The 18930-nt window shown below is 45.6% G+C and overlaps 2 protein-coding genes across 3 annotated transcripts in view; one reads left to right on the top strand and one right to left on the bottom strand.

The window, feature by feature from the left end:
* Positions 1–6798, top strand: part of LOC128345920 (afadin- and alpha-actinin-binding protein-like) — an 88946-nt gene extending 82148 nt beyond the window's left edge. Inside the window, exon 15 of one of the 2 annotated variants that reach the window (XR_008316702.1) lies at positions 6782–6798. The gene's annotated coding sequence lies outside the window, so the exon portion shown is untranslated. Of the gene's footprint in view, positions 1–6629; positions 6646–6781 lie in introns of those variants that run through there. The other variant, XR_008316703.1, reaches the window with a different exon arrangement.
* A 7314-nt stretch (positions 6799–14112) lies between these two features.
* On the bottom strand, positions 14113–18765 carry LOC128343716 (E3 ubiquitin-protein ligase Topors-like). Its single transcript, XM_053293153.1, has 2 exons — positions 18639–18765; positions 14113–16470 (listed from the first exon to the last, which is right to left on the bottom strand). Exon 2 carries the CDS (start codon positions 16465–16467, stop codon positions 14113–14115), a length of 2355 nt encoding a protein of 784 aa, XP_053149128.1. The 5' UTR covers positions 16468–16470; positions 18639–18765.
* Between the last annotated feature and the right edge of the window lie 165 nt (positions 18766–18930).

Genomic DNA, 18930 nt, shown 5'->3' with positions numbered 1-18930 from the left:
CCTGCTGAGGTGTCTATGCAGGACGCAGTCACTCCCCAGCAGCCTTTTAGCCTTTCCCAGATTTCCCTGGGAACTCTCCTAACCAGAGGGAGGATAAAGAATACAAATACGAAAAATATATTTATATACCGCTTTTCAACAAAAGTTCTCATAGCAGTTTACATAGATACAAATAAATAAATATAATGGCTAATTTTGTTTATAAATAAATAACTGACAGTCACCCTGAAGATAGCATGCTCACACAGTCTGTGCCAATTTCTGGGCCTGCCTCATGACATTTGGCGGGAGGAGGGTACTATGGGGGTATTACGGGGGTACCAATAAAAGAGGTTCTATCTGCAGGTTCTTTGACAACATTGCCATTTGTAGGGCACAACACCTAAGTCACTCACAACCATAGAGTGTCTGAGACCCTCACCTGTCATCCAGGCTTTTTCCTGATATTCTGAAGCACAAATCTGTGCATTAGCATCAAGGCAGCAAATGGGTCAGCCTTTGCTCACGTCCAATGGCTTTGATGGAGGTTGGAACCATTGGCGTTGTCAAATGTTGTCTTCCAATCTGAAACAGTCAAAACTTGAAAGGAGCCCAGAATCCTTGAATGGAAATTCCTGGAGTGGATTGTGCCCAGACCTGCTATGGGGAAATGCCTTTGAGAGGGGTTGCTATTGACAAGATGTAGCTATTGACAAGATATCCTTGTCAATAGCTATTGACAAGATGCTATTGACATCTATTGATGAGATGTCCCGAGGAGGGACCCCCTTTCTCCATTGTGATGGATTGCAAGGAGAGGGAGCCAGGGCTCCCTCTTGAGAGAGCTGGAAAGAGACTATGCTATGAATCTGTGAAACACAGTTGTGTTTACAGGGTGTCCCTGATGGGACAGAAAACAATTGAAGAAGCCGCAATGGGCAGGTTGTGCGGCTGTGTGGTGTGAGAAAACTCCCAAAGTTCTGGCAAGCTTAAAATTAATCAGAGTGGAGTTGTGTGATGCTCCTTTGGGAATTTGATCTGTGGTCTTCAGTTCACCCTGGGAACAATAGTGTGATACTAAGACCATAAGAACAGTTATGCTTAATCAAGTCAATTGTCCATCTGGTTTACAGTTCACAGTAAACATTCATCTATGGACACACACGGGGATACACATTGGGGGCATTCCCACGACATGTCAAGTGGATGTGGGGTGGGGGAAGCTTCGCAAACCTTGCCTCCCCACCATCCCCCAACAACCATCCTGTCTTCCACACGATCAGCACTGCTCTGTGCAGCGGAAAGCAGTGTGGATTGCTCCAAGGCCAGGACTTGTACCAGCCTCGGGTATCCCAGCGTGCACTGAGTGCGGTACATTAGGGGATTTCCCATGCACTGAGGGATTACAAGCAGCTCGCACTGACACATGGCCCCAGCAGCCAGGTTAAAAACATGTTTGCACCCTTCACCTGGGCTAAGAGCTGGGCTTCTGCACGGGGTTCTACATCGAGAACTGTTCTTGTGGTAACAAGCATGACTTGTCCCCTCAGCTAAGCAGGGTCTGCCCTGGTTGCATATGAATGGGAGACTAGAAGTGTGAGCACTGTAAGATAATCCAGATAGGGGATGGAGCTGCTATGGGAAGAGCATCTACGTTCCAAGTTCCTTCCCTGGCAGCATCTCCAAGATAGGGCTGAGAGAGATTTCTGCCTGCAAGCTTGGAGAAGCCCCTGCCAGTCTGTGAAGACAATACTGAGCTAGATAGACCAATGGTCTGACTCAGGATATGGCAGCTTCCTAGGTTCCTATGAGTTTGGTGCCACAGCACTGCCGGGATCCACTTGGATCCTGGCAGTTCTCATGAGAACAGCCTCACTGAATGCTGGGTGATCACGTAAGCTTACTTTCCTTAAGGAAAGTAGGCTTAAAAAGGAAGAGAGAACTCCTTAATCAGATTAAATTGTTAGAGGGCGAACATAAAAGGCCTGGATAGGAGATTGACTGCAGCTAGGAAACAACTTGCTCTCTCAGACTGTGGTAATACTGAAAAATCCTTGCATCTTTTAAAACAATGTTTAAATCTGGAAATAAATCCAGTTACCTGATTTATTTGAGTAGTATATGGTACTCAGTAAAATACTCAAGGGAAAAAAGAAAACCAGTGATATTGTTCCACCTTTGAAAGATGGAGATAATAAAATAAACTCAATACACTGTTACAGAATTTTCCAATTTTTACAGAAAACTGTACTCACCCAACTTGCCACAACCAAACTTATTTTTAAAATCCCCAGATGATCAGCAAATCATGTGAACTGTCTCCAGTTACTCTGGATGAAAGAAAGAAAACAGCCTTGAGAATGAAAAATAATAAATCCCTGGGGCCTGAATGATTGATTGCAGAATATAATAAAACATTCTTTGGTTCTCTCTAGGATTCCTTATTAAATTTAATAAATATAATTATGTGTGCATATGCATGTCTGGGTTCTTGGACTAAAGCTAGAATCATAGTTATCCCTAAGTTTAGGAAAGATACTTCACAGACAGATTCTTACAGGCCTATAGCTTTATTAAAGCAAGATGTTAAGATAAGAGACTGTACTTGAACGTCATGTTCAAATACTATTGGCCAATCCATTGCGGCAGGAGCTCTATGCTCACAGTGAAGGTTGCTCTGCTGTTCCACATGCTCTGCTGTTCCACAAGCCTTTGGCTGGGTTCGGAACAGGCCTCCCTACCAACACGCAGCTTCTAATGCTGATCAACATGCTGGCCATTATATACGAACTGCTGGATACAGATCAAATTGGCTTTGTTAACAATTGAAATATTGCTTCAAATATATGCAGAACTCTTAATATTGGCTCACATATTTCACGGTACAACGCTGACATAGAGAGATCCCATCCTCGCTGCTGTAGAGTTTGAAAACTCACCCGCATTGTTTGCAGAGGCAAGGTGTACTGCTCCCGCAGTGTGTTGTATGATCACACAGTGCAACACTTCTTCCAATATTCCCTGGTTGGCCCTATTAAACCCCAGCACAGCTTTCCTCCAGTGGGGGGTATTGGTGTCTCCCTGGTGTTTCTTGTTTGTCTGTGAGCATTGTGGGGATACTATATTATTGTTGTTGTTGTTGTTGTATGTAAACCACTTTGAGACCTTTTTTTGAAAAGTGGCATATAAATATTTGTGGCAATGGTAGTAATATACAGACAACATAATAGTATTTTTGACAAAGAAAGTTGTTTACTACTTTTGGCAAAACCTTTCCTAAGATTTTACTGAAACTCCTGGGTCTGATTAATTTTTAGAAGTCTGAATGGCTTGCCATTATAATATCCCAAACTACAAAAGAGAGATTAGCAGGCATCAACCAAAGGAAAGCTATCTCCAGGTTTATCTCCCGGTTCTCTGGGGGATGCTTTCAGGAGGAGTTGGGACAAAGTTGGGACAGAACTGTTACATGTTCCCACCATTTCCACCCATTACTAGCATAGTAAACAAGATACTCTTTCTTGGCACGGGCTGCATCCTCATAACTCCAGGTTGACAAAGTCAAATATGGTATCCATTTGTTCTCAAAGTGTGCTGCAAGAAGTACATCAGACTCCTTCAGGAACTAGATCTTCTTTCAGTGAAAAGTTGGAACGTTCTACACCACGACATAACCAATCTCAAGTTATAATAGGGACAGAGTCCAAAAAACTCTTACAAAAGTTATTGTTTAATGAGAGAAAACCATCAACGAGGAAATCCCATGTGGCTAAATGGAAAAGGTTTGGAGGCTTGGCCTGGGCTTGGCTGCCTGTAAGAACCTCCAGGATCTGCACAGATCCCGGTGGTCCTGCAGTGCTAAACCCAGCACTGTAGCCTGGCTGCCAGGATCGTGTCTGGGATCATGTGTATCCGGGATCGTGTCGTGTCCAGGATCATACTTGGGCTCAGCTGCCCGTGAGAACCTCCAGGATCTGTGCAGATCCTGGTGGTCCTGAGGGGCTAAACCCAGTGCCGCAGCCTGACCAGAACCTAGAGCGCCCTCCCACTGCGGAAATCCCCCAGTGCACTGCATTCAGCTGGGACAATGATTGCCGGCCTTGTAGCAATCCATGATGCACAGAGTAGGGATGTGCACAGAACCAGCTGGCCCAGTTAAGTTCGAGTCTCGACGGGACTCGAACCTGACTGGACCAGTTCGGTCCAGCTTTTTTTTTAAATGGCCTCCGTGCATGTGCAGATGGCCTCTGCGAGGCCCTGGGCCATGCCAGGCCTCACGGAGGCAATTTGCCCATGCACAGTGGTGAGCAAAATGGCCACCACACTGATCTATGGAGGCCCAAACGGGCTGTAGAACTGGCTGGTTCGGCCAGAGGGGGTTATGACCAAGGCTGGTGGGGGGAGGGCTCGCCTTCACAGACACCCCCCACCTGTGGCCTAGAGGAAGCCCCCTGAAGGGGCTAGAGGTAAAACTTTTTTAAAAAATCTCGAACCCCCCGAACCTTTGCGGGGGAGGTAGTTTCGGTCCGAGGTCTGACCAAACTGGGGGGGGGGTTCGGTTTGACCCCAAGCGGTCAAACCACACTGGCTTGACCTTGAACAGGTTCGGGGTCGAACCTGTTTGCACACCCCAGCACAGAATGGCAGGGATCGTGTGGGAGTGAAATCAGTTCTCCCACTAGTCAAACAATGATCATCTGGCCGAAAGGCAAGGTTTGGGAAGCCTCCTCCCCACCTGTCTGCCTGGTAGGTCATGTGAATGGCCCCTTAGTCTCTACACTGCTGAGAGGGAATTATCTCAGAATCAGCTACTACTATACATGTTCTGAGATACCTAACTGGCTAAAGGTCTTTGGGGTTGTCTAAAACATCTTTGGAAGTGCATTTAGCAGTACTCTAGTTACCATTCTAGTTTAGATCTCTAGTTACCATTCTGGTACCGTTTTTTGGAGTTCCAATGGCTAAGAAATGTGTGAAGTGTTTATGAAACCCCTACTCACAAATTAAATAGCCACTTAAACAGTGGAGCTTATCATTGGTCTTATCTCAGTTAATGTCTCAAACCTTTGATCCATTGGAAATGGTCCCACTAAAATACCTGTCAACAAAAACTGCTCTTCTGATTGTAATCACTCCAGCAAGGTGGGTGAGTGACCTTTTGGCATTAAGAGCAGACATACTATATGTACGCTTTCATGAGGATAAAGTGGCCCAGATGGTTCCTTTCGGATACAACAGATAGTTCCTTTCAGCCAAAAATAACTACTGCGTTTCACATAGATCCGGTTATCATACTCTCTGCATTTTTCCAAAATCCTGTAACACTGCTGGGGAAAAAGCTTCACATGCTAGATGTAAGATGTAAGAAGAGCAATAGCCTTTTACCTTTCAGTGTGGATAACAGTTTGATTATTTCTTACAAGGACTTTGTGAAAGGAAAAAAGCATTGTGAAACAAAGAAACTGTTCTCATGACCAATGATTCCCACATAGGAGACCATTAATCCAGGAATCTCTGGTTGTCTGGGGTAGCAGGAGCTCTCTTGACCCAGCAGCTCCATTCCTCCGTAGCCTAGACTCGCTCCCCAGGCTAAATGTGAGGGAGGACATGAAGCACCTGTGGCGGGGGTGTGTGTGTGTCATCTGCAGCACCAGTGCAATTTAAACTGCTCCCAGGCTGCCAATAACTATTGATGTGCATGAACCTCGGTTCATGTACAGGTTCAGCAACAAACTGGTTCAGGCGAGGGCCGAACTGGTTCTGTTGGAGATCCAGTTCCAGATGACATCGAGCTTTTGAACCATTAACCCTAATGACCACTAGGGGCATTGGGAGTAGAGATAGGATAGATAAACAGGATCCCTTTCCTGTTTATCTCTGATCCCTCTATTGATAGAATGTACTCAGGGAACTTCCTGGGAGTGACTTCTTTCTTCTTCCCAGCATACTTCTAGCTCTCTCGCTGAGCACCATGTTTCTATAGGTCTCTCTCTAATCCAGTGGCAGAGCGGGACCGCCGGTGGTCTGTGTGCGGCTGCGGCGGCTGCCCCGCTGATCTCGCCCCCTGTGTCTGACGTCAGACGCAGGGCTAGCCACGCCCCCACATCTGACATCAGCCTTGAGGCTCCGTTTGAGAGTGGAGTTTAACTCCCGAAGGGGCCGCGTGGCCCCTTCTGGAGCTACTTAGGCTGGTGCCGCATTCGCAGCGTGCAACCAGGAGCGGCTCTTCCTTGCCTTTGCAGGGAATGCAGCGCCAGCCTTAGTTTAACTCCCAAAAGGGCCACGTGGCCCCCGCTCAGGAGCTAAACTAGCACCCCCTGCGCCTGATGTCAGACGCGCGGGGGGGGGGGGTGTCGGGGCCGCAAAGTGTGGCCCCTGATTGGGCGCGGCCCAGGTTCTTTGAACCCATTCACCCAATGATAGCTCAGCCCCTGCTCTAATCAACATGTAGCCAGAAGTTCGATATAGGTCATTCCCTATCACCATGTACTTCTGAATAAAGTAGATTAGTTTAACCTTACCTGAATTTCCATGCTTATCATTTGCAAGCTGTCGCCTCTGAGACCCTGTTAATTCTGCTGTAATTCTGCTGTACTGGGAGGGAGTTAGCTCCTGAAATACTCTGCTGTATAAGTAATGACTCTCCACAGGGTTACGGGCCCAGGGTTTTTGGGACTCAAATCTGATCTCAGGATTGATAAAGGCATATCTACAGTAACAAAGAGACAGCATGGATTCCAGCCAGATTAGCCTCAGCATTCGCAAACTGGATGGCTCAAATTACAGCGACTGGTCATTTCAGATAAAATCCTAGCTGATGAGCCAAGGACTTGACAGTGTTCTGGAGAACACACAGAGACCTGGTGAGCAACAAGCAGATGCAGCAAAGCTTTGGGATTCTTCAAACAAGAAAACTCTTGGAATCCTTGGGATGCATGTAAGTCCAAAATTATATACTCATTTTGTGGGCATGGAATTTGCCAGTGAAGCTTGGAAAAGGCTGGATGAGCTTTATAATAGCAAGGACCCCAGTGATACCGTTTTTCTCATTCAAAAGCTCTGCAACTTAAGGCTGAATGAAAGACAAAATCCCACTGAGCATATAAGACAAGTCCAGGATCTGGGAAAACATCTTAAAGTGAGGCTGCAATTGTGAGGTTCATTTGGAACTCACTGCCTGAAAGTTATCAAGCCCTTAAAATGGCAATTGAAGTTTGAGATGCATCTTTAAATTGAAAATATCTCTTTGGGTTAAGGGTGTGCAAACCAGCTCGATGTTGAGCCAGTTCGGTTTGACAGTTTGGGGTCGAACCGAACCATCCCCTGTTGGTTGAACCGAACCATCCCCTGGACCGAACACCAGGGTTGGTGAACACCAGGGTTGGCGGCCTCCAACACTGGACTGAACACTCCCGGACTGTTCAGGGGTTCAACAAACCTTTTTTTAAAAACTCAGAATTTTTTTAAAGGCACCTACCCCCTCCAGGGGAGTTGCTGGAGGTGGCCAGGGTGGTGGTGGTGGTCCGCGGAGGTTCTCCTCCCCCCTTCCGGCCTCAATGCAGCCCATACCGGCCCATTCGGCTGGCTCTTTGGCTCGCTCAGGCATTCCCCATCGGCATGGTGGCCATTTTGGCCATTTTGGCGCTGTGCCTGCACAATTGGCCTCTGAGAGGCCTGGCATGACCCGGGCCTCTCAGAGGCCAATTGCGCAGGTGTGGCGGCCTCCAAAATGGCCACCGCGCCAAGGGGGGAGGGCCCAAATGGGCTGAAGATCTGGTCGAATGGGCTGGTTTGGGCTGCATTGAGGCCAGCAGGGGGGCCCCTCTGCAGACACCCCCCCCCGCCACCTCCAGTAACTCCCCTGGAGGAGGAAAGTGCCTTAATTTTTTTTCCTGAGTTTTTTTTTTTAAAAAAAGGTTCTGCAACCCCCCCAGGACCAGACCAAACTGAGGGTGGTTTGAGGGGGGTGCTGGACCAAACTGGCCTGGCCTGGTCCAAGTCTGGTCCAGACTCGAACTGAACCGGGCCAGCTGGTTCCATGCACATCCCTATTCTGGGTGTTTGGTTGAACACTTTCTTAGAAAGCAAGAAATGCCCTCTACTCCTGCAGATATTGTTACAGTGTTCCACTCAGACAGCACAAACAAAAGGTGTTTTCAGTGTAAAGGTGAAAACCATTTGTATGCTAATTGCCTTGCTAAGCCTGGGAATGCTGCCGCTAGCAGAGACAGGACAAAAAGGAAAGACCATGAGGGTTAAGATTCCTGATGGCGCCATCAGAATTCCATACTGAGAGGAGATTCTCATAAACAGAAGTACATAAAGGGCAAACCCAAGCTCAAAAGTTATAATACCATGATCGAAACCAATAAAAATGTATGCTGCAATGATTCTGGAGCAACAGAAAATATTTTGAAAGATATTGAACTGTTTACAGAATTGGATAAGGATGATGGAGTCCTGCTTTATCTCGCAGATGGTAGATCTCTTTCTGCTTAGGGGAGAGGTGTTGCAAAAGTGCATTGTAAGCTACCAGTTGGTCAATGTGTGACTGTTATTATTAAGGATGCATTATTTGTGCCGTCATTGCAGAATAATTTGATTTCTGTGAAATGTGGCGTTGGAAAAGGATGCAGAGTTGAGTTCAAAGACAAGCATTGTTATATTACAAATGGAAGTGATTTGATTATGATTGCAACTCTAAGAAAGAGTGGATTGTTTGAATTGGACTCTGTACACGAAAGAGCAATTCTAGCAACAGCGTGCAAGCACAAGTCATGTGACCTACTTTGGCACTGTCGCCTTGCTCATTGTAATATTAAAGAGATGCATGAACTTGAGAAGGGGGAATTAATTGAAGACTTTAAAGTACCGCCATGCAGAAAGGCTGCATCCAGATGTGACTGTTGCCTTCGTGCTAAAGCTGTGAAGCCTAACTTTCATAAGAGAGAGGAGAAAGAGTCACAGCACCCCCTAGAGTTGATTCACAGTGATCTTTGTGGTCAGTTAGAATATAGCACGGGTGACAATCGTGACATACTCACATTTATTGATGATTTTAAAAGATTTGCTTATGTTTATGCTCTAAGAGAGAAGAGTCAAGTGTTTCAGAAGCTTGAAGAGTATGTTGCACTGGTCAGTAACAAATTTGGAAGAAATCCTCAGAGACTAATGTCAGACAATGGAGGTGAGTAAATGTCAAATGACATGAAAACATTCCTGAAGGAACAGGGGATTGAACATGAGACTATTGCCCCTTACACACCAGAACTGAATGAGGTAGCCGAGAGGAAAAATTGTTCTTTACTAGAAATGGCCAAATGCATGCTGCAAGATGCAGGTTTGGCACGTTTGGGGGAGAAGCAGTGATGACTGCCAGCTATTTACAGAACAGATTGCCAACCAAAGCAGTAGAAAAGACACCATCTGAACTGTGATTTGGATACAAGCCTAGCCTAAAGCATATCAGAGTGTTTGGATGTGAAGTATATGCATATGTACCAAAAGCAAAGAGAAACAAGCTGAATTGCAGAAATAAGAAAGGAGTCCTCTATGGATATGTACTAGGAGGAGTCCTTAGTGTTGAAACTGGTGATCTTGAAATTTGCAATGTTGTGTACTTTGATGAGAGACAAAGGCCAACCAGAAGTTGGGCTGAGGACCCAGATGAGTGAGAAACCAGGTGAGCCGACTTTCATATACCTCATGCCAGCCAGTGAACCCAAACCAGAACAAGAGCCAGGTTCAGAAGGGGTTGCACAACCTGAGCCAGAACTGAGGTGCTCACAGACACCCAACAAAGGGGTTCCACCCAAAAGACTCTCACTCATCACCAGAAGTGTAGAGTTACAGGAACCCTGCACATGGCAAGATGCTGAAAAGGTGCCAACCAACAAAGCTGAGAAATGGAGGAGAGCTGCAAAAGAAGAAATGGAATCTCTGCACAAGAACAAGACATGGACACTTGTGGAACTACCTGCTGGAAGAAAGACTGTAGGATGCAAATGGGTCTTTAAGATCAAGATGCAGAAGGGTATGTACAGCACTACAAGGCAAGGTTAGTAGCCAAAGAATACTCCCAAATATATGGCGAAGACTTCGATGAGACATTTGCACCAGTCATGAAACACACTTCCATCAGGACACTACTCAGCATAGCAGCAGCCAGAAAGACGTACATTGACCACTTGGATGTAACTACAAGGCAACTATGTTGCCTTCCTACATGGACAAATCGGGGAAGACATCTATATGCAGCAACCACCATGCTTTGAAGAACCTGGAAAAGAGAGGCTTCTCTTGACTGTTGTATCCTTTACTGTTGACAGTCGATCCTAAAAGGCAGAAGCTATCCACCACTTCAGTGTCTTCATTATCAGTTCTGAGGCTGGATTCTGTACCCATTGTCATTAGTTTAGTCTTCTTTACATGTAATTGTAGTCCCATTTTTTTCACTGTGCTCCTTGACATTCATTACGCTATATCATAACTGTAATATTCAAATGTATGAGCACACACAATCTCTATTGGGTACCTGAAGGTTTATGAAGGTTTATGACGATCTGTGCATGACAGTGGGGAGATGACAGCAGTCCCCACCCATGGAACACCACCCTGATCAGAGCAAAAGACCCAACTGAGAGTGTGAAACCACTGGGGATAGGCCGATAGTCGTCATGGCCACTATGAATTCCTGAGCCGCTCCCAACAACTTGGTTCGAAATAGACATTGAAGTTCCCCTCGAACAATAATCCGGGTCACTCCAAGGCCAACTCTGCAACCAGGTCCATCAGCTCATGTAGGGCAACAAAGTCCCTAACTGAGCTGACTGACTTGGTTGCAGAGTTGGCCTTGGAGTGACCTGGGTTATTGTTTGAGGGGAACTTCAATGTCCATTTCGGGACACAATCCAGCGGGGTGATCCCAATCTATCCTTGGTCCCTAGACTTAGGTACACACTTTCAATAAAGGCCAATTCCCTGATAAAGATCCTGGTAAGTGAAATGGTATTCTTATAGACCATAGCCATCCAGCCTCCCTACCCACATCCTCACACCTGCTCCAATTTGTGTGAGGGTACACTTATGCATATGGTTTGGTCCTGTCCAGTTATTCCTCCATTTTGACTTGAAATCCATACACTTATTAACATGACTTTGCAGCAATCATTGCCTGTCAAGGACATTTATGTTTTGTTGGGGTACATCCCCAGCAAATGGAACCTAGCATTACATCAAGAATGGTCGATTCTTCATGCTGGAGGGAGTGGCCCGAAGGATTATAATACAGCACTGAAAGGACAAATTTATTCCTGAACTGCAACTTTGGATAACTGATATGTGTTCCTAGTCAGCATTTGAACTGGGTTGTGGCCCCCTGCCTAACCGACTGAAAGGTAAAGAAGAGAAATATCCAGCAATTTGGTTGAATTGCAATTAATTGTTTAAGTTTTGAAATATTATTATTATTATAAAGTTCTGCTTAAGGGATCTTTTCATTTTCTTTTTCCTTCTTTCCTCTTCCACCCCCACTTTTAGTTATCCACATATATAATTGTTAACCTTGATTATGTTATATACATACGACTGTAAACTTATTTGAAATAAAAGAGAGAGAAGTTACATTGTGGTTTGAAGGCCCTACATCACTTGTTAGAATCCAGAACACCTCAATTATAATCTTTTAAAGGTCTAGAATTCCTATTTGATGGCATAAATGTAAAAATCCTAGTAGCAGGACACCAATATTGGAACATTATAAAGATGTTTCCTATGTTTTGTTTTGTTTTTTGCCTATTTGAGTATTTTTGTCAGGCTAAGTCATGTTTTTCACATTTCAAGTTAATTATTCCAGAATAAAATGAACACTCTGCACTGTAACCTACCAGCTGTGGTTCACTTTCATTATGGAGTGTTTTCAACTTCGAATTGAAGGAGCTCCTGACACACAATCACTGCAAACCAACTAAAAATGTGGCCATAACTAAGTTACACTGAAAGTAATGGGGCTTAAGTTTGTCAGGACTAATTTAATCCATTATGTCTTAGTCATGACTATAGCAGGATCAGGATTTATAGATAAGATAATTTTATTCACATTCATTCTGACCAAATTACTTTTAGGAGGATTGAGTGAGCCAAAAAGGAATGGAACCTGAACGGAACCAAGCCTTAATCTGTTCAGGTGTGCTCCTTTATTACCCACCCAGCCCCCACTCTCATTTTTAACACATTATACATTTGAGTGTGTGTCTGGTACTTGAATTTCCCAGAGGGAGAAAGCCAAAACCTAACTTGTACTGGACAGAGAACCGATTCCCAGTGTAGCTAATCCAGATTCATCAGATGCATGAAGTAAACCAATAAGGGTCAGATATATAACACAGGTACAGATCAGTCGAGATGCAGTGGAAGATAAACCCAGAAATCAGGGAGGGAACTAGAGGCACCAGCAATGCAGAGCACAACAGGACACCACTGGGGTGCTAAGCATAAATACCATCTAAACATCCACTGAGTAGTAGTTGGTATCTTGGGCTTCTTTTTGTTTTGTTTTTTACTTCTTTTTAGACCAGACTTTCTAAAGAGGGGGCTGTTGCATCATAGTGATGCAACACATTATGAACCATTAGTACCACAGTTTTTCAAGAGCTTTCAAAAGCATAAATGTGCTAACAGCCACCAAAAAATATTTTTAGGACCCCTTACTGGTTCCAACCTCAGACCTAAAAGCTCACGATTTCCCCCGTGACATTCTGTTCTCCCATAGCACCCATTACCAGCCACCATGGGCATACCAAAAAACCCACAGCCTCCTGCTGCTACTGAGGAATGTTTATGCTAGATCCTCTGCAGATCTAACAATCAAGGGTTTTGTTTTGTTTTTGCTTTTAATTAACCAGCCTCGGGAGTGTGGTAGAATTTTCCCTAGCAGCATTCAGCGTACAGGTTTCACAACTGTGGTGCAGGTAAAACAAAGATTACATTGGGATTTAAAAACATGTCAGCATAAGCCTTTATTGGAACTTCTGTGAAATGCCTGTTTAAAAGGGACTCGGACACAACATCTTTATAGCAATTATTGATCCTTAGTGACACAAAGTGAGCGATACAAATCAAGATACGGCAAAATTATATTAAACCTGCAGTTGCTTTTCCTTTTCACAAATAAAACATCAACTCATTTTCTAACGTTACAATTTAAAAACAATGAATGATCAAGGGAGGACCTATATTACAAGGGGATAAATATGGCAGGTTCGGGGGACAAGGTTCCATTACTACAGAAAGCACAAGGCGGCTTGCTTTTAGGAAAAGACAAACTTCAAATGACTTTTTTAAGGCATAAAAGATGTTCAAAGATATTAAAACAAGTTACATATTTCCCCAAATATGTAATTTTTTTCCAAGCAGTGCAGATGATGTAGGCACGTGGTAGCACGCTCAAAGAGGAGGCACGCCATCCATCTTGGGGGGGAGAGGCGAGTTGGACCCTGCTGCCAGCCCACTGGTCCTGTGAATACCCTTAATATCTTCTCTGCAAAAGGTCTGCCCTCTCTCCTCCCTCATGTGTGGTGCAATGGTCAGAGCGTCGGAAGACCCAAGTTCAAATCCCCACTTGTCTATGAAACTCAGTGGGTGACCCTGGGCCAGTCACTTATATCTCAGCCTAACCCACCTCTCAGCGGGGTTGTGAGGATAAACAGAACCTCTGGGCAAGGAAGAGGTGCCCACACACACACACACACACACACACACACACACTCACACTCAGAAAAGTCATAAATAATAAATGTATCTATGGTCTGTTTGCTGCGTTTGGTTCTCAGCTTCTGTATTTAAGTGCCGTCAGCTGACATGCTAAATGGAGCCCTGAGGATGGTGTATTACACCCAAACATTGGCTCAGGTTTGTTTTCGTTTACATGTTTTGTGGGGAAATTGGGAAGTTATTTTAATATCTTTTCATATCTTTTATGCATTAAAGAGGTCATTTCAAGTTGACCTTTGGAGCAGTGAGTGCAATGCATATTTCATTGCTGGTATATTGTATTTTATGAAAAGTCTAATCAAAAGTTGTTGTTGCTTTCTCCTCATTTAAAAATGACCGGGTAGAAAATGACACTTTCTCTTATTATGAGTCCCGCCGATGTGACTCTTCCATCAGCTTTTTCAGCCTTGCAAACAAAGACGATCTGTTGGCTAGAAACCGGTTGCCTAAGTCCCTTTCTGTGCTGCTAGGCTGATTGCCTGTCTCAAGTGAACTACTACTACTACTACTACTACTCTCCCTCACAGGAGATTCCTGTTGATTGGCACTTTCCTGCAGCTGTGCAACTCTACGTGGAGTCTCATCTTCATCCTCCATTGTGGTAGTCACATTGCTGTCCATGTCAATTTTGTCTGATTCATTAGCTCGGTCATAACTACAGTCTCTGACTTCCAAGACGGGTGAAGGAAACTCTCTTTCTCTGTCATTCCGTTGCATGGTGGGACTCCAGGAAATGTTACTATCACGCTCAATATTGCCTTGGATTTCAAGGTCTTTGTCACTGTCGCTGTCTATTGTAATGACAAGTGGAGAAGAGAATGGAGAACTACCCGTAAGGCTTTTTGGTGTGTTTTCCTCCCTTTCCCTCTTCTTTGTATGGTGTCTCGCATCGGTGGCGTTTCCTTCATCAATAATCTCCACAGTTGGGCTTCTCGACCTTTTCTTCCCCTTTTTGTGTTGAATCTCCGTTTCTGGTTGCCCAGCCACAAAACTAGCTGTCTTTTTGTAAGAGTCTCTGTAGTTGAGCAAAGGTGTCTGAAGAGCCCTTTCTTCCTTGGCAGAAGAAGCGTCTTCATTTCCTCTGGGTGTGCTGCTCTCCAAGTGATGAGACTTGTACTTCCTTTTCCCTCTAGGCTTTTCAGCTCTTGTTCCCTCAGACTCACTAGAAAGAGTTCTAGCTCTGCTATTGGGTTGCCTTCTTGGTTCATAACCATCTGGGCTTCTATTTCTATGGTAACAGCTATGTTTTTTACATTGGTAACCATCTCTGAAGTAATCTTTGCTCTGTGATTCTCTTTTCCTGGACTCACCGCTGCGGGATCTTGATCCGCTTCGATCCCTAGACATACCACTCTCGCTACTTGGAGAGTGTGTTTGACTTTTGCAAGACAGACTCTTGTCTCTGGTTCTTGACTTCTTTTTGTTCTTCCTATGTTTGCGTCTGCTGCGATCTCTCTTCCTTTCTCGTTTTTCCCGGCTATGATGCTTTCTCTTTCTTTTAAGGCCATGCCGCTCTCTACTGTGAGAATCTTGTACATCAGATTTCCTTTTTTTAGATAATCTGTGGCCATAAGCATCAAACCTGTGATACCGGATGGGCTGTACTTCTTTCACTTCTCCACGTTTGCCCCCATCAGCTGATGCCTCAGACTCAGAGTCTGAAGACAGCTCCACAAGTTCTGGTGTCCTCTCCACTCGTGGTTTCACATAGCCAACAACAGCACAGTTGTTAGAGGAATCGTCGCCACTGGCACCATTGGTCTCTGCACTTGCTGGTAACTGCCTTTGAGGCTCAGTGGTGTGTGCAGAGGGCCCTTCATCACCGTTCTCTGAAGTGCCCAAAGCAGCAGATATGGCAGCACGAGCCTGCTCTGAGCTGGAGTAGGAAGGGCCTGGTGTTTCATCATCCCAAGGAGCCTGGCCAGTACCAACTGTGAAGGGATTACAATCTGCTGGTTGGGAATCTGCCCCATCTGGAGAGATCGTAATAATGGAGGATCCCAAACGACTTCCTTCTTCATACGAAGGAGCAGGACACTCATAGTTTGCGTGCTGATCATATGCCTCTATATTAAAAGGGCACCTGGCAAAGCTGATAAACCCATGCACGAAGTGTTCTGTGCAATGGAGCAAGTAAGGTTTTAACATTTTAGCAAGTGCTTGGCTCTCCATATCATGTCTAACCACATGTCTCATGATGATACGTTGCACAAACCTGACTAGAGAGCTGAGAGTGCCCAACAAGACAGTAAGTTCACGCGTTAGCCATGGGACCAGCCTCTGAAGAGAGGCAGAATTCCTGCAAAGAAATTCAGCTGAGGTGTCTCTATAACGTCCTCCATCTCCAATGCTCCTAACATGAATACCAGAGCGATACAGAGCTCTTCGGAAACGAATGATCTCCTGTTCTTGAATCTGTGGCCTAGGTCGGCCTTCCAAGCTAGCCTCTCGCCTTGACACAAGGCGTCTGAGCATTTCGACATCTCTTTGCCATGTTGGTTGACCTGGCAGTCCTTCCAGCAATACCCCATCATCTGGAACAGGCACTGGTCTTCTAGATGAGGACGTTCTTTGAGGATTCATTGTTGTGCAGGGTTCCCTCATTAGTGTAGCCTGGTAATAGGATCGCCTCCCATGAGGTGATGCATCAGCTGATGTTGGCTGATGCGGCCTGTTTGGGCCAGACCTGGCTGATGAGTCATCTGTCTCCGAAGCCATATTCTGCAAATAAAGAGAGAAACATCAGCGTACACTTGATTTAATTCCTGCCGATCAAAACCAGTGCTAAGTTAGCACTTTTCTACAGAGCTCGACTTTGAATCAGTGCTGCGTCTTTACTGTGTCCCAACTAGGCATGGGAAAGCCTTATGAAAAGTGCTTTACAACATTTTCCCACTCTAAATAGATCATGAATTCTGGTTTGGATATTACCATATGTATTTGGGTTTTATCTTAACCCTGTTAGAGAGCAATAGTGCAAGTCAGACAGAAAGATAGGCACGTATATGGACATACTCTCTTGCACTTCCACCGAAGCACAACCCCCTCCCCCCAAAAAAACCAACAACGTTAATTTCAACTTTAAAACTGCCCAATCTTCCTACTATTCTATTGGCATCCATTCATGTAGTACTGCTTCAAAAAATTAATCTGTGAAGCAATTAACTTTTGAATGAAGTGGTAATTAATAGAACCTGAAGTTGTTCTGCAGAAAAATATAGTCATAAACATTTTCCATTTCAGAAAATGTTTTGCTCCACATGGTACACTGTGTACAAATATTAGCTGCTTGGAAGAAGACGCAAATCATTTAACATGAGGCCTGAAATCCTATCCACATATACAAGTCCTCTTGAACTGGGATTTACTTCTGGGTTAACAAGCATAGAACTGACTGGAAATACAGTAGGACACGCAAAAACCATGCTTTGATTTCATTCCAAGTTAGGGGCCTTTTCAGACAATCTCTGACTTGCCACAATAAATGCACGTTACACAATTGCTACATAGGATTCCACATTCATTTATTCCTCAAGACAATGAATGCTGCAGGAATATTGCAGTTTCCCAGCACTGGCACTGCTATGAAATGTGATCTCCCTTGATCTAGCTCATCCAAATGCTAGGAGAAGGATCCACAACTGGAATAGGCCCCCACTGGAATGATAAGCAGTTTTTCTCCACTGCTAGAAATCTGGATGGGGGGTCCTGGAAGTGTGCAGGGTACAGGGTCCCTTAAGGCTGTCAGATCTTCCATCAGAGCTGTGCACAGGTATTTGTCAGAAAACCGGAGAGCTAGTGTAAATATAGTGGCGAATGAGAGTGTTGGCCTTGGACCAGGGAAACTTGGGTTCAGAATTCAAATCCCTACTCCATGAAGCTCTGCGCATGGGGAAATCTTGGCTGAGTTACACACTCTCTGCCTAACCCACCACACAGGGCTGTTGCAAGGGCAATCACAGAATACAAACTTATTCATAACGGTTATAATTTTAGAACACCAGAGAGAATAACTCCTCTCATTCCAGCGCTGCTCTACATGCCATTCACGACCAAGGTACTACTTCCCTTCAGATTTGCTTAGTGGCCAATAAGTTGAAATGATCCCATCTCAAGAAAAAACATCTGGTAATTTGCTTTCAGTTGCTTGCCCAAGAGTGCTTATTGCTTGCCCGGTAAGTAAGTGATTGGCAGTTGGAAAGCAACTTTGAAAAAAAAACACCCATCATCTGAATTACAGCTCCCATCATCTCCTCATGGGGATGATGGGAACTGTAGTTCAGCAACAGCTGGGGAGCCAAGGTTGCCTCCCCTGTCATGAAGGCTAAAAGACTCCAGCACAGTTGAGCATATGCTTGGATGGGCTGGGGCGGGCAGGCTGTCCTGATCAAGCCCTGAACAGCTGATGCTAACCAGAAAGGGAAGGGAGCGCACACAGTCTGCGGTAAAAGTGTTTCCCCTCCCTCAGGCAAGAACTTTCGAAGGGCTCCTTCTCTGGCTGACCACTTTGAAGCCAAAGCAGCTCCAGGAGCGGGCAGGATATTTTCGGCTGGACTGGAGCAAGCACGGCTCTCTCTCGCCCCACTTTCACCATTGCGCCAAGAGCTGCTCAGGCTGTCAAGACGGAGGCGGTCCCTCCCCAGGCAATGGAAAGTGTCCCCAGAGGAGGGACGAAATGAGGTCTGGAGATGCGCGCCGTGTGGCCCCCGCTTCCCTCGACCCCACCCTCCACAGGTCAGCATGGCTGGGTGGCCCCTTATCCCACGCGGCGGCACGTGCCAAAAAGCAGAGTCACAGTGACGCCCCCTCTGGGGTAACCACGAAGAAAGAAAGGGGCTTCGCCCTGCTTTGGTTTTCGGGCTTGGGGGGGGGGCAGCCTCGCAACGCACCCAGTCAGGAAGAAGACTCAAGCCCCCAAAGGCTAGGAGGGAAGTTAGCTGCTGCTGCTGCTCCAAGAGGCGGAAAAAGGCGCGCAGCAACAGCAGCCACACACGGACAGGCAGGCAGGCAGGCAGCCGTGCGCACCACGCAGGGGGCTCGTCTCGCGCCTCTCCAGACTCCGCAGAGACCGCAGCCAGCTCGAGGGGCGTTCTACCCAACGGCCCTCGCTCACTCCGAAGCAAACACTCAACGGTTCCGATCTCTGGTGCCAGCGACTGTTGCTCGCTCGCCTTGCTCGCT

Source organism: Hemicordylus capensis, chromosome 2 (genome assembly GCF_027244095.1).
Source record: "Hemicordylus capensis ecotype Gifberg chromosome 2, rHemCap1.1.pri, whole genome shotgun sequence".
NCBI lineage: Eukaryota > Metazoa > Chordata > Lepidosauria > Squamata > Cordylidae > Hemicordylus > Hemicordylus capensis.
Note: the sequence above shows the minus strand (reverse complement) of the source record. Positions and strands in the feature narration are given on the sequence as shown.

Excerpts from the sequence above, each read along its gene's own strand:
- LOC128343716 (XM_053293153.1), bottom strand. The coding sequence starts at position 16,467 with ATGGCTTCGGAGACAGATGACTCATCAGCCAGGTCTGGCCCAAACAGG.